This window comes from Scleropages formosus, chromosome 16, assembly GCF_900964775.1.
Source record: "Scleropages formosus chromosome 16, fSclFor1.1, whole genome shotgun sequence".
Taxonomy (NCBI): Eukaryota; Metazoa; Chordata; class Actinopteri; order Osteoglossiformes; family Osteoglossidae; genus Scleropages; species Scleropages formosus.
In genome coordinates this window covers 6,936,878-6,946,993 of record NC_041821.1, presented here as the reverse complement: position 1 = coordinate 6,946,993, position 10,116 = coordinate 6,936,878, and the positions used below count along the sequence as shown (strand labels likewise).

Genomic DNA, 10,116 nt, shown 5'->3' with positions numbered 1-10,116 from the left:
TTCCCAAAATTAACCCTAAACCACAAAAAAAACAACAGGGTTCAGTAACGAGACGAAGACACGGCAAATAAAGAGGAACCTTGTTATTATGAATCCTGTTTAATTTTGTTGTACACGAATATACTTTTGAGGTATATAAGAAGCTGATTTCTTTTGCGTATCATTTGAGAGCTGTAATAATTATGTGGTAGTTGTACATGTTTAATTTTACCTTCAACAGATGGGGCTTTTTCTTCAAGGCGTAAATCACAGGTGTCTCTTTCAGGAAAACAGATGCCCGCAACCGCGAACTGAAAGTGCACCTACCCACCCAGTAACACTCTCTTACAGTATTAGGCAAAATGAGATCAAACACATGTTATGAGCCTATCGTCTGCCATATGTCATATATACAGAGACAATCCGTCTGGTGTCGAAACACACACATTCCGTACGTACACCCTGCTCGCCACGCTGGGAAAGGATGTACACTGATCACTGTTTTTATGCTGCTATTATTATGTGATAATTCTGCAGTAAGTTGCACAGCAACTCCACTCATGAAGGATTCACCACCCAATCTGCAGCATCATCTTATAAGAAGAAAAAAGTCAAATAAAACCAAATGTACATTGTTAGCAGAAACATTCACAGTGGATTTGTTTTTTTTTTTTGAAAAAAAAAGGTTGTTCATTAAAAACTTATTGGTCTCCAAGTCACGTAACACATCCTTTTCAGTTTTGCTGAAGAGAGCAGCAAACAATTCTCAAGAATTTTTGTTAAACACAATTTGTGTTTTTTTTTTTCTAGTGGTTTCCATCTGGGGGAGATAACGTGAGGGTCCAGTCACAGAGAACTGCATCATGTGTACAACGGGCTCAGTGAGAGAGTCCAGGTGACACCTGACACCTCTGGGTTTGAATAAAAAGTGAGGAAAAAAAAACAATGTGTGGCATTCTGAGCACACTGAAAATAATATGCTGCAATATTCATATATACAGGTTTGCAATACAATATACAAGATGGTTATCCAGGCGTGATGGCGGTAAAATGCATGAGGTTTGCTTGCTTTTCAATCAGCTGGGAATTTTTCTCGCCACCAGTCTCAAAAAGCGTCACCTGCACAGTTAGAGCAGAACGCACTATATCCATTTATAATATTTGCACATAACTGAACAGAAAGGCCCGTTGTGCTGATGGCGGCCAGTGACCTAGCATGTCAAGTGGAAAAGTAGCGTCTCTGGTACCGCCCCCTTTCATCAAGGGTTTAGACTCCGCCCCCTTCCTCTCCTACGGCCTCTGACAGTGTCTCAAGGGTGGCCGCCTTGTACTGCCCTCCTCTGTTTCCGTCGTTCTCGAGAAAAAGAAACGAAGGTTTTCCCTCTGGGATCCGGGCAGCGACGGAACGCCCACTGCGTACGGTAAACGTGCGGTACGATGAATCCGCTTATTGCTCACCGTGTCGGGCTCAGAACTGCTGTGCTGTTTTGCATAAGCATACGCTGTACAGGTACATATATAAGGTAAAAACCTGAGAGAGTCGAGCACCTAAAGGGTCCCAAGGCCTGCTTGGTCAGGTGCAGGGGCTGATGGGATACGCTGAGCGCGGTGGACGGCGAGGCCGCCGCTCAGTTGTCGCTGTCCTTGGGCTGGCTGCGGTCCACGAGGTGGTTGTTGGGGTCCGGGACCTTGCACTGGATGCTGGTGCCGTTGATGGCGCCCATGCTGTTGCTCAGCAGAGGGGAATAGCACCAGCAGCACAGGCAGGACTGCCGGGACACAGAGGGACAGAGCGTGTGAGAGTGTGCGTCTATGCGCTTACGCTTTACGCGTGAAGTGATCCAACGAAAAATGAATTGGTAACGCGATCTGACTGTGAGTAGATGCCGAAATCCAAAAAAAAAAAGACATCCGATTGGCATTTTGTCCGCCTGCTGTGTGGAGCATCGTGCTGTTAGGTGTTAGGTTAGGCGGTTAGGTTTAAAGGCAGAGAACTGAGGATGGGAGCTGCTCCAATGCCAGGACCTCCACTGGAGGGTGTGGAAGAGCAGCTCTGCATCACCAGAACATTCTACACCTTCTATTTTTACCGAAATGTCATTAGTGCTAAATGAGGACCGCAGTGTGGTCAGTTTGGATGAGCTCCTTTGCGGCACTTTCTCGAGGGCTGTAGGGCGAGAAGGAGAATAAAAAAAAAAAAACTTTCTGCAGCTTTTTTTGCACCGGAGCGGAAACAAGACACCCACCTTGAAGCAGTTCTTGAATTTCTTGCTGACGAAATACAGGATGATGGGATTTATGCAGGAGTTCACAGTGGCCAAGTTCATACCAAAGTAGTCCAGGACTAACAAGAAGCTGAAGAAAAGAGGGGGGATCAATAAATTCTCTAGACATTCATAGCAATTCAAATTCTTATCAAAAGTGATTTTTATAAAAAACAATAAGTAAATATTGGAAGGAACAGAACAATTCGTGCGCAAATTTTTGTAAACGGTCTTGTTGTGACTCAGTTTAAGGGCGGTACGTACGCGAGGAAGTCACACCGGCTCGTGTCGTCTTCCGCGTACCCCATTTTTTTCAGGATCCTGCTCAGGTGCAGCGGGAACCAGCAAAGGGCAAAAATGAGGACGAGACAGAAGACGGCCTTGGCCACCTCTCTCCTCTGCGATGAGGGAAAAGCGAACGAGACGTTGGCATCGAGGAGGGAAACACGTCAAAACACGTACAGCGTGCAGGCAGGGCGCGTTAAACCGAAATCATGTCGAAGAGGCCGAGCTGCAGACTCTGACACGGTCCCACCTGCTTGAGATGTTCGCTGAGGGCGATCCTTAGGCTGCCATTCCTGTGGTGGAGCATCTTGCAGGTCATGAGGGTGTAGAAGAGGGCCGTGCAAGCCAAGGGCATGCAGAAGTAGAAGCCGAAGAGCCACCAGTCCTTTGCGTCCCTGTAAAACTGGAGAGACGCAACGGGCTGTGTTGGAATCGCCCTCCTCGTGTTTTCATCCGCGGTGGAAAGACTTTCGACAAAAAGGCCAGGAATAATTGTCTGGGAGTGGAATTGTCTGATAGCCCCGTTTTTGCTGGCACGCAGCACACAAGCAGCAGTGTTCAGCCCAATAGAAAATACCAAGGCGATCGTGACTGATGGTGTGGTGCAAGTACATGGAGCTGTTAGGAGGCCAGGAGAAAAATAAGACTAAAAGAGATGCCTTTATAGATCCTTTGTGAATGCCGGTGGGATTCAGCAGCTCTGAGGGACTCTGGGGTGAGTTAATCCTCCCATATCAGAGCTAAAACCAAGAACCTCCCCACTTCTGATTTTGGACACGTCATGAGTGGGTTCACCAGCTGGCCAGAGGTGTCGGAGTGCAGCACTCCTGCTGGGCTGTGTGGGGTGATCAGGTCTTAGAAGTACTGGGGTACGGATCCTTTGACCGTCACCAGAGTGCTGAGCTCTTGAAGCCAATGGGGGCGACAAGGAGGGGAGATATGCAAGAACAGGAGAGACGGTGCCGGGATTTGAACCCACGATCTCCTGTTTATGAGGAACGCACTTTGACCAGCTAAGTCTTTTCATCAATTGTGCTGGCGCTTTGTTCGTAAAATTTTGCCAAGGCGTTGACAAAAAGCTGAAAAGACACTTTTTTGTCCATGTATCTTGTAGCTGCTTTGAATTACGGTTATCGCAGCTGGGTTCTCATGTCACGTCTGGTAATTGTACAGCACGCTGACGTTTCCTCTCCATCTGCCCTCTCCAAAGCCCCTCGTTCCAGATTGCTATCAAGAAGCTCTCCACCCGCCACTATTTCTGGAGTCGCCGGATCCATTCCTCACTGTGGTGTGACGCTAGAACAATACAACGGGAAGTCAGAGTAGCCGCTCGCTTCACACATGTGAAGGCAGCTGTTACAGCGGGGCCCGAGAGAGAAGCTTTCCTGCTTCGAATAAGGGGGTTCACGCTTCGTAGGCATGGTACGTGGCCCTTTTACCGTGTTCCATACACAGATCTCTCCAAAGAACAATGGCGATTCAAACAATTACGCTTGAAAAGCACGGGAAGGTTATTTACAACAGACTGCCGGAAGGTCAGCTTGCCTTCAAGCACGATATACGACGTACCGAGTCCGACAATGTTACGGCGCAAAAGAGACAACAGGAAGTGTAGCGGTTAAGGAGCTGTGTGGCTGATTAAAACAGCGCCGGTTTGAGTCTCAGGGTGGTTCTGCTGTTGAACCTTTGAGAGAAACACTCAGTGTGAGGTGCCTTGCTGTTGTAAGTGTTAGCTCGTGTGGGTTTCTCAGAACCGGAGAGATGGACCGTACCTCCATGAAGGTGGAGTGAGGCTGCAGCATACAGGTCCTTATGGTCCTGTTCCGGTAGCCGAAAGTGACGATGTTGAAGCCGATGGCCTCTGGCACGGCCAGGACGATGGACAGGACCCAGATGGCGATGATTTCGATGGCTGTCAGCAAGGGGATGCCGACTCCTTGCACGCGACTCCAGGAAGCCACCGCTCTGTACCTGTAGCCAACCACGGAGCGCAGAGGCCTTAGGCCACACCCCCTTGCTTTTCCACTGCCCCTCCCCCGAAACCCCAAGGATTGTAAACACCTGCATGTTGACCCCAGGGCAAGATCGCCAGCATGCAAACCTCTTCCATCTCTTCTTATGCATATGATCAACCAAATTTTGTTGTAGTTTTAGTTCCAGAGTTTGTGTTTGATTCGGTGACGACAAGAAGGATACTGAACAAAACAATTGGGACCATAACATTTTCTATGTAAAGGTTTACATTTGTGTTCAACGTTCATTGCCTATAACATTCACACAAAAAAACACTGCCTGATTTTTGTTTTCTGCGACACGTACGTCGCTTTGGAGAAAAGCGTCTGCTAAGTGAATAAATAGAAGTGTTTTGTCACTCAAGACAGCTTGTTTCATTAGATCTGGATGCACAGTTCAGTCCTCCCTCCACCAGGGGGCGACTGCACACAGCCTTGTTACCTGTCCACACTGAGGGCGCACAGATTGAGCACGGTGATGCCCACAGAGGCTTTCTGTAGGAACGGGACCAGCTTGCAGAGGAAGAGGCCAAAGGGCTTGTCATCAAATGGCCAGTGGGATGCCAACAGCTGTGGGAGAAAACAATTGCATTTACATGACATTTAATCCATTTAGCTGATGCTTTCCTCCAAAGCCACTTACAGGGTTGAGGTTACAGTTATTTACCCATTTAAACAGCTGCATAATTTTGCTAGAGCCATTGAGGATAAGTACCTTGCTCAAGGGTACTACAGCCAGAAGTGAGGCTCAAACCTGCAACCTTTGGATCTAAAGGCAGTAGCAGCAACCAGTACACTACCAGCTATCCCAACCCACTGTTGATCACAACAGTCACACAGACCATGACATATGTACTCATTCAGCTGACCCTTTTCTCTCAAGTGACTTACAGCAGTTTACCATACAGCCGTTCTTTTTTTTAATTTTTTTTTAAAAACTGTTTCAGTTCATGGCAATTTCCCTAATGAAGAGTTCTAAAGCAGGAGATGCAGTTCAAACCAACAACCTTTGCTTTCAAAGGCAATAGCTGTAACCACTGCACCACCTGCTGTCCCAGACAAGAAAGTGCCTGCCTTGGAGTGGCTGAACTCAGCTCTGTTTCACAAGTTTGGGAAACACACGGCCGACGGGCCGAACTGACCCCCTGCCCTGACATCTCCAGCCGTTTGCAAGAACACATCTGTCCGACGTGGAGTTTGCAGGAAGCGCTTTGCCGGTGCATCCTGTCCCCAGTGTTTACGGTCAAGGACCCACTTAATTAGGGCGGCACTGGGCACGGGGGCAGCGGAAAGGCCAGTCCACTTCATAGACCCCGCATTCGGCGGATTAATTTTGGAAACGGCACCAGAACCATGGGAAGTGGCCTCGAGCCCAACCCCTTCCCTGCTCCTGGATCCGCATTTGTTTTTCCTCCCTGTCCCGCGCCCAGTTAATCAGTGAACGTCCATTTGTATTCTTTTAATGTCTATTAAAAAAAATATAAGCTCACGAGTGAGAGAGCTCTGAATCAAACCAAGATTAGTGCTCTTTAGCAGTGTGTTATCAGGGAACACGTATAACACACATCACACTGTATGTGTGTTTCCCTCCGCAGTCCAAACATGTATTTCATGTGAACCGGGAACTTTGAATAGCTTCTGGTGTGTATGGGGGAATGAGTGTGTGCGGTTGCCCTGTGATAGACTGCGTACCCTGCTTCGTGCCCCGTCTTTCCGGGATAGGCGCCGTACCGCCATGACCCCACACTCTTCACGCACTTGACTGAAATAATGACAATTAAGTTTTTTTAAAGATTATTTGGTTCTCAGAGTGAGTGAAAACCAGGCACCAGGAAGGGAGGCCTACACATCATCCATCCATCCATCCATCCATCCATTTTCTTGCCTGCTTGTCCTTCTAGGGTCTAGGTGGCCTACACCACACGTGCAAAATGTGAATAAACACACTGAAGCTAATGAAACTGGTAGTCATTCAATTGAGGCATTTCAGTTGGGACAGCTGGTAGCGTAGCGGTTAGGGTTACTGCCTTTGGATCTACAGGTTTGATCCCCACCTCTGACTTCAGTACCCTTGAGCAAGGCACTTACCCTAAATTGTGGTGTTACCCAGCTGTATAAATGGGTGAATAATTGTAACCTTAACATTGCAAGTCGCTTTGGAGAAAAGCATCAGTAAAACGAATAAATGTAGCTGTCTGGTGTGTAGGACTTAATGAAGCCTGATGGCAATTCCATAAACAAAACCATATTTATTAACATTGTAAATAGGTCAGGTTGAGCATAATAGAACCAAAGGGTTAAAAAGCTTCACATCAGAGTGGAAGAGTCTGGTCCTCCTGCATCTCACACTGGTTATACTACGCTGAGGGTGTTATCTGCATAGTGGTCAGATGTTAATAGCACTTTGATTCAGATACTGTACAGTGTCGAAAATATTCAGGAATTCAGGCCTGGAGTTGTGAACCCCCCCTGAACGTTGAAAACCAAAATAATCAAATCAAAGAATATTATAGCCAAAAAATACTCGATTTAACGGCTTTTATAAGGTAGGAAATAGGGTGAGAGGTATTTACAGTCATATGCTGTTTGAGGTTCAAATGGTTTATGTTACATTTATTCATTTAGCTGACACTTTTCCCCAAAGCAACTTACAACATCAAGGTTACAATTATTTACCCAGCTGGGTAATTTTACTGGAGGAATTTAGGGTAAGCACCTTGCTCAAGGGTCCTACAGCTGGAGGGGCGGTGCAAACCTACAACCTTTGGGTCCAAAGGCTGTAGCTCTAACTACTACACTACTTCTTAGTTTCATAACTGAATAGCTCCTACTGGGAAAAAAAAAGAAAGTCTTTGTCTCAGATGAAGAAGCAAATCTGAACCGAATCAAGCGTTTTCAGTTACACGCGAGCGTGTAGCGTTTTAGAGCCGGTGCGCGGACACGCAAGGTAAGAGTTAAGGATGACGGGGCTACGGAGAGCTCGGCCGGCCAACACCGCGGCTCACATGTTTATTTTAGTCGCCCGCGCCCCCTAACAGTCATCGCAGAGGCTCTGAGGTGGAGATAAAGCGCTCCGCACCATTAACTGCAGCCCGCTGCCTGACGGCCACCTATCGCACGGGAAGATAAGATTTGTCTCGGGGTCGGTGCCGCGGATTGACTCGACGGCACCGGAACGACGACTCCATCTTCGGTGCAAACGCGCTGGGAGACGGCGCCGTTGCTTTAATTTCGTTGCCGAGGCAGCCCATGGTGTTTCCCGCGTACGCAGCCAAATATTTTTATGTTTGGACTAAAGATCTTTCCGGGAATTGAAGCGCCTCCCTTCAGGCTGCGACCCCGTACCCTTTTCCCCAGCCAACCCTGCAGCCGGGCTCCTGGCGCGAGCTGCGGCGCACCTTGTACACGTTGATGGGGATGGCGATGGTGATGTAGATGAGGTCGCCCAGCGCCAGGCTGGCGATCAGAGCGTTGGGTCCGTTCCTCATGCACTTGTTCTGGTAGATGATCCTCAGCAGGGTCGCGTTGCCCACCAGGCCCGTGATGAAGACGGCGCACGAGATGACCGTGTTGATGTACTTGAAGTAGCTGCGGATGTAGGTCTCGCCGTTGATGCAGAGCGGCGGAGGCACCGGGCGCATCCTCACCGAGACGTTGGCGCCGGGGCCCACGGAGGGTCGGGCCGAGGCCGCGAGGACGGGGCCCGTGCTGTTTATCTGGCACGTTCCGCTGCTGGCCAGACAGAGGACGGCCAGCGAGACGCACAGGGCCACGCCTGTCTTCTTCGCACACATTCCACACCTCGCAGTGATTACAAAGCAGCGGGGCATCGGATCGAGGCGCTAGGGGAACAAGAGAGAGAGAACGTCACAGACGCATCGGGAGCGCTCACCTCTGACCCGAAATGCCGCTTAACAACGACCAACGATACCCATAACTCGGTGTGAAGTGAGGTCTTGTTAATACGGGCTGCTGATACTCGTGCAGCGAAAGCGAGCGCTGCTTTCGGGGCCAAACCGAGAAGCTGGGCGACGGAGAGGAGCAGCCAGGCATCGAAGTGAAGCGAACGCAAAGAAGGCTCCTTTGCGCGTCTCATGGATCACATTAACCTGCTTTGGACTTCAAACACGCTCGTTCGGCGGGGCGCAGATGGGGCTGCCAGGCCTGGTTACCATCAAGCGGAGGATGGGGGCGCGAGCGCCGGGTTCCGCTCCGGGCTCGCGTGCGCGTCGCTCGCCCTCAGTCGCGGTGGCTTCCATCGCGTGTCACCACCCCCAACTCCCCACCCCCTACTCCCTGTTTCTTACTTAAGCCTGGGAAATTTTGCAACATCTGGATTTTTCACATACATACATACATACAGTATTCATACAGTGAAATTCTCTTCTATACTATACTATGGTATGCTATGCTATGTATATATATATAATATACAGTATGTATGCATAGATACATACATATACATTGTATAGTACATATGTATATAGTAAATATACATATATACTGCATGGTATATATAGTGTATATATTTATGTATACGTATAGTTATATGTATAAATATATGCATAATATAGCACACACACATACATATGTGCTTTGTCTATATACAGTGTGTGTATATACACACACACACACACACATAGACGAAGTGGCCTCACAGTACATATATGTATAACCCACAAAGCAATTATCAGAAATATTACAAGATCACATTATATGAAATTGCCACACTAACCCAGACACTTTCAATTAATTCATTCCCCAGTTCCCAAATTTCTAAATATTACACATTTTTTTCCAGGATTTCATTCAAATAACTTTCCACGTAATGTCGCCGGCCTGATATAAACCATCCTTCCTATGTTTTCGTGTCACGTTGCCTGGCGCTGAGCCGCAGGTCAACCGATGAACCGTCAAGGAGTCCAGCTAGTGACTAATGAAGTGTCACCGGAAAGAGGCACGACGACGCACAAGACTGCAGTAAAGAGAAGGAACCATCCACCACGAGGAACAGTGAGACGGAGTGCGTGCGGAGTGGCGCTCGCGCCCCCCCCGATCGCACCGCCGTACACGGAGCGCTATTAGCTGACAGCCCTTAATGTGGCACCGCCGCTTATGATCAGGACATCACTCGCGGAATCTGTGACAGAACACAAACTGATATATCCATAAATAATAAATGCATTTGGTTTTCACCTACCGCTCCTAAAGTGTTTGTCTCCCCTGGAACCGTCTAACAAAGTTTCAGATGGAGCCCCCAGACATCTGCATCACATCGCATGAGTAATTAACACGCTATCAAAGTATAGGAGTATCCCCTTCGGTCCGCGTGTCTGCTCTGAGCTCCTGAGCATTGTGTCTCAGCCTTTTCCTGTGCAGAACACCCCCCCCCACCCCCCCCCACCCCCTTCTGTGGGAGCCGCTGGCGCGGAGCTCTTTCACTGGGTGGGATTGTAAATCTCCACCTCCCCTAAGTAACCAGCCGGCCCCCCCCAGAGGACCGAGGCGCTCCGGCAGCGCTCTCCTTCTGACAGTCGTCGGGGAGCGCGGGGCCCGCGGGCGCCTGGGGGAGCGCC

The 10,116-nt window shown here is 48.8% G+C and overlaps 1 protein-coding gene across 1 annotated transcript; it reads right to left on the bottom strand.

Moving 5' to 3' along the window:
* Positions 1-9,881, bottom strand: ednraa (endothelin receptor type Aa). Its single transcript, XM_029259138.1, has 8 exons — positions 9,741-9,881; positions 7,939-8,382; positions 4,983-5,110; positions 4,301-4,499; positions 2,779-2,931; positions 2,508-2,641; positions 2,226-2,334; positions 1-1,748 (listed from the first exon to the last, which is right to left on the bottom strand). The coding sequence occupies exons 2-8, from the start codon at positions 8,368-8,370 to the stop codon at positions 1,608-1,610; spliced, it is 1,296 nt and encodes a 431-aa protein (XP_029114971.1). The 5' UTR covers positions 8,371-8,382; positions 9,741-9,881; the 3' UTR covers positions 1-1,607.
* Between the last annotated feature and the right edge of the window lie 235 nt (positions 9,882-10,116).

Coding starts and splice junctions, on each gene's coding strand:
- ednraa (XM_029259138.1), bottom strand. CDS start 8,370: ATGCCCCGCTGCTTTGTAATCACTGCGAGGTGTGGAATGTGTGCGAAG. Junction 2,335..2,507: donor AGCCGGTGTGACTTCCTCGC/GTACGTACCGCC, acceptor TCTTTTCTTCAG/CTTCTTGTTAGTCCTGGACT. Junction 1,749..2,225: donor AATTCAAGAACTGCTTCAAG/GTGGGTGTCTTG, acceptor GTGTCCCGGCAG/TCCTGCCTGTGCTGCTGGTG.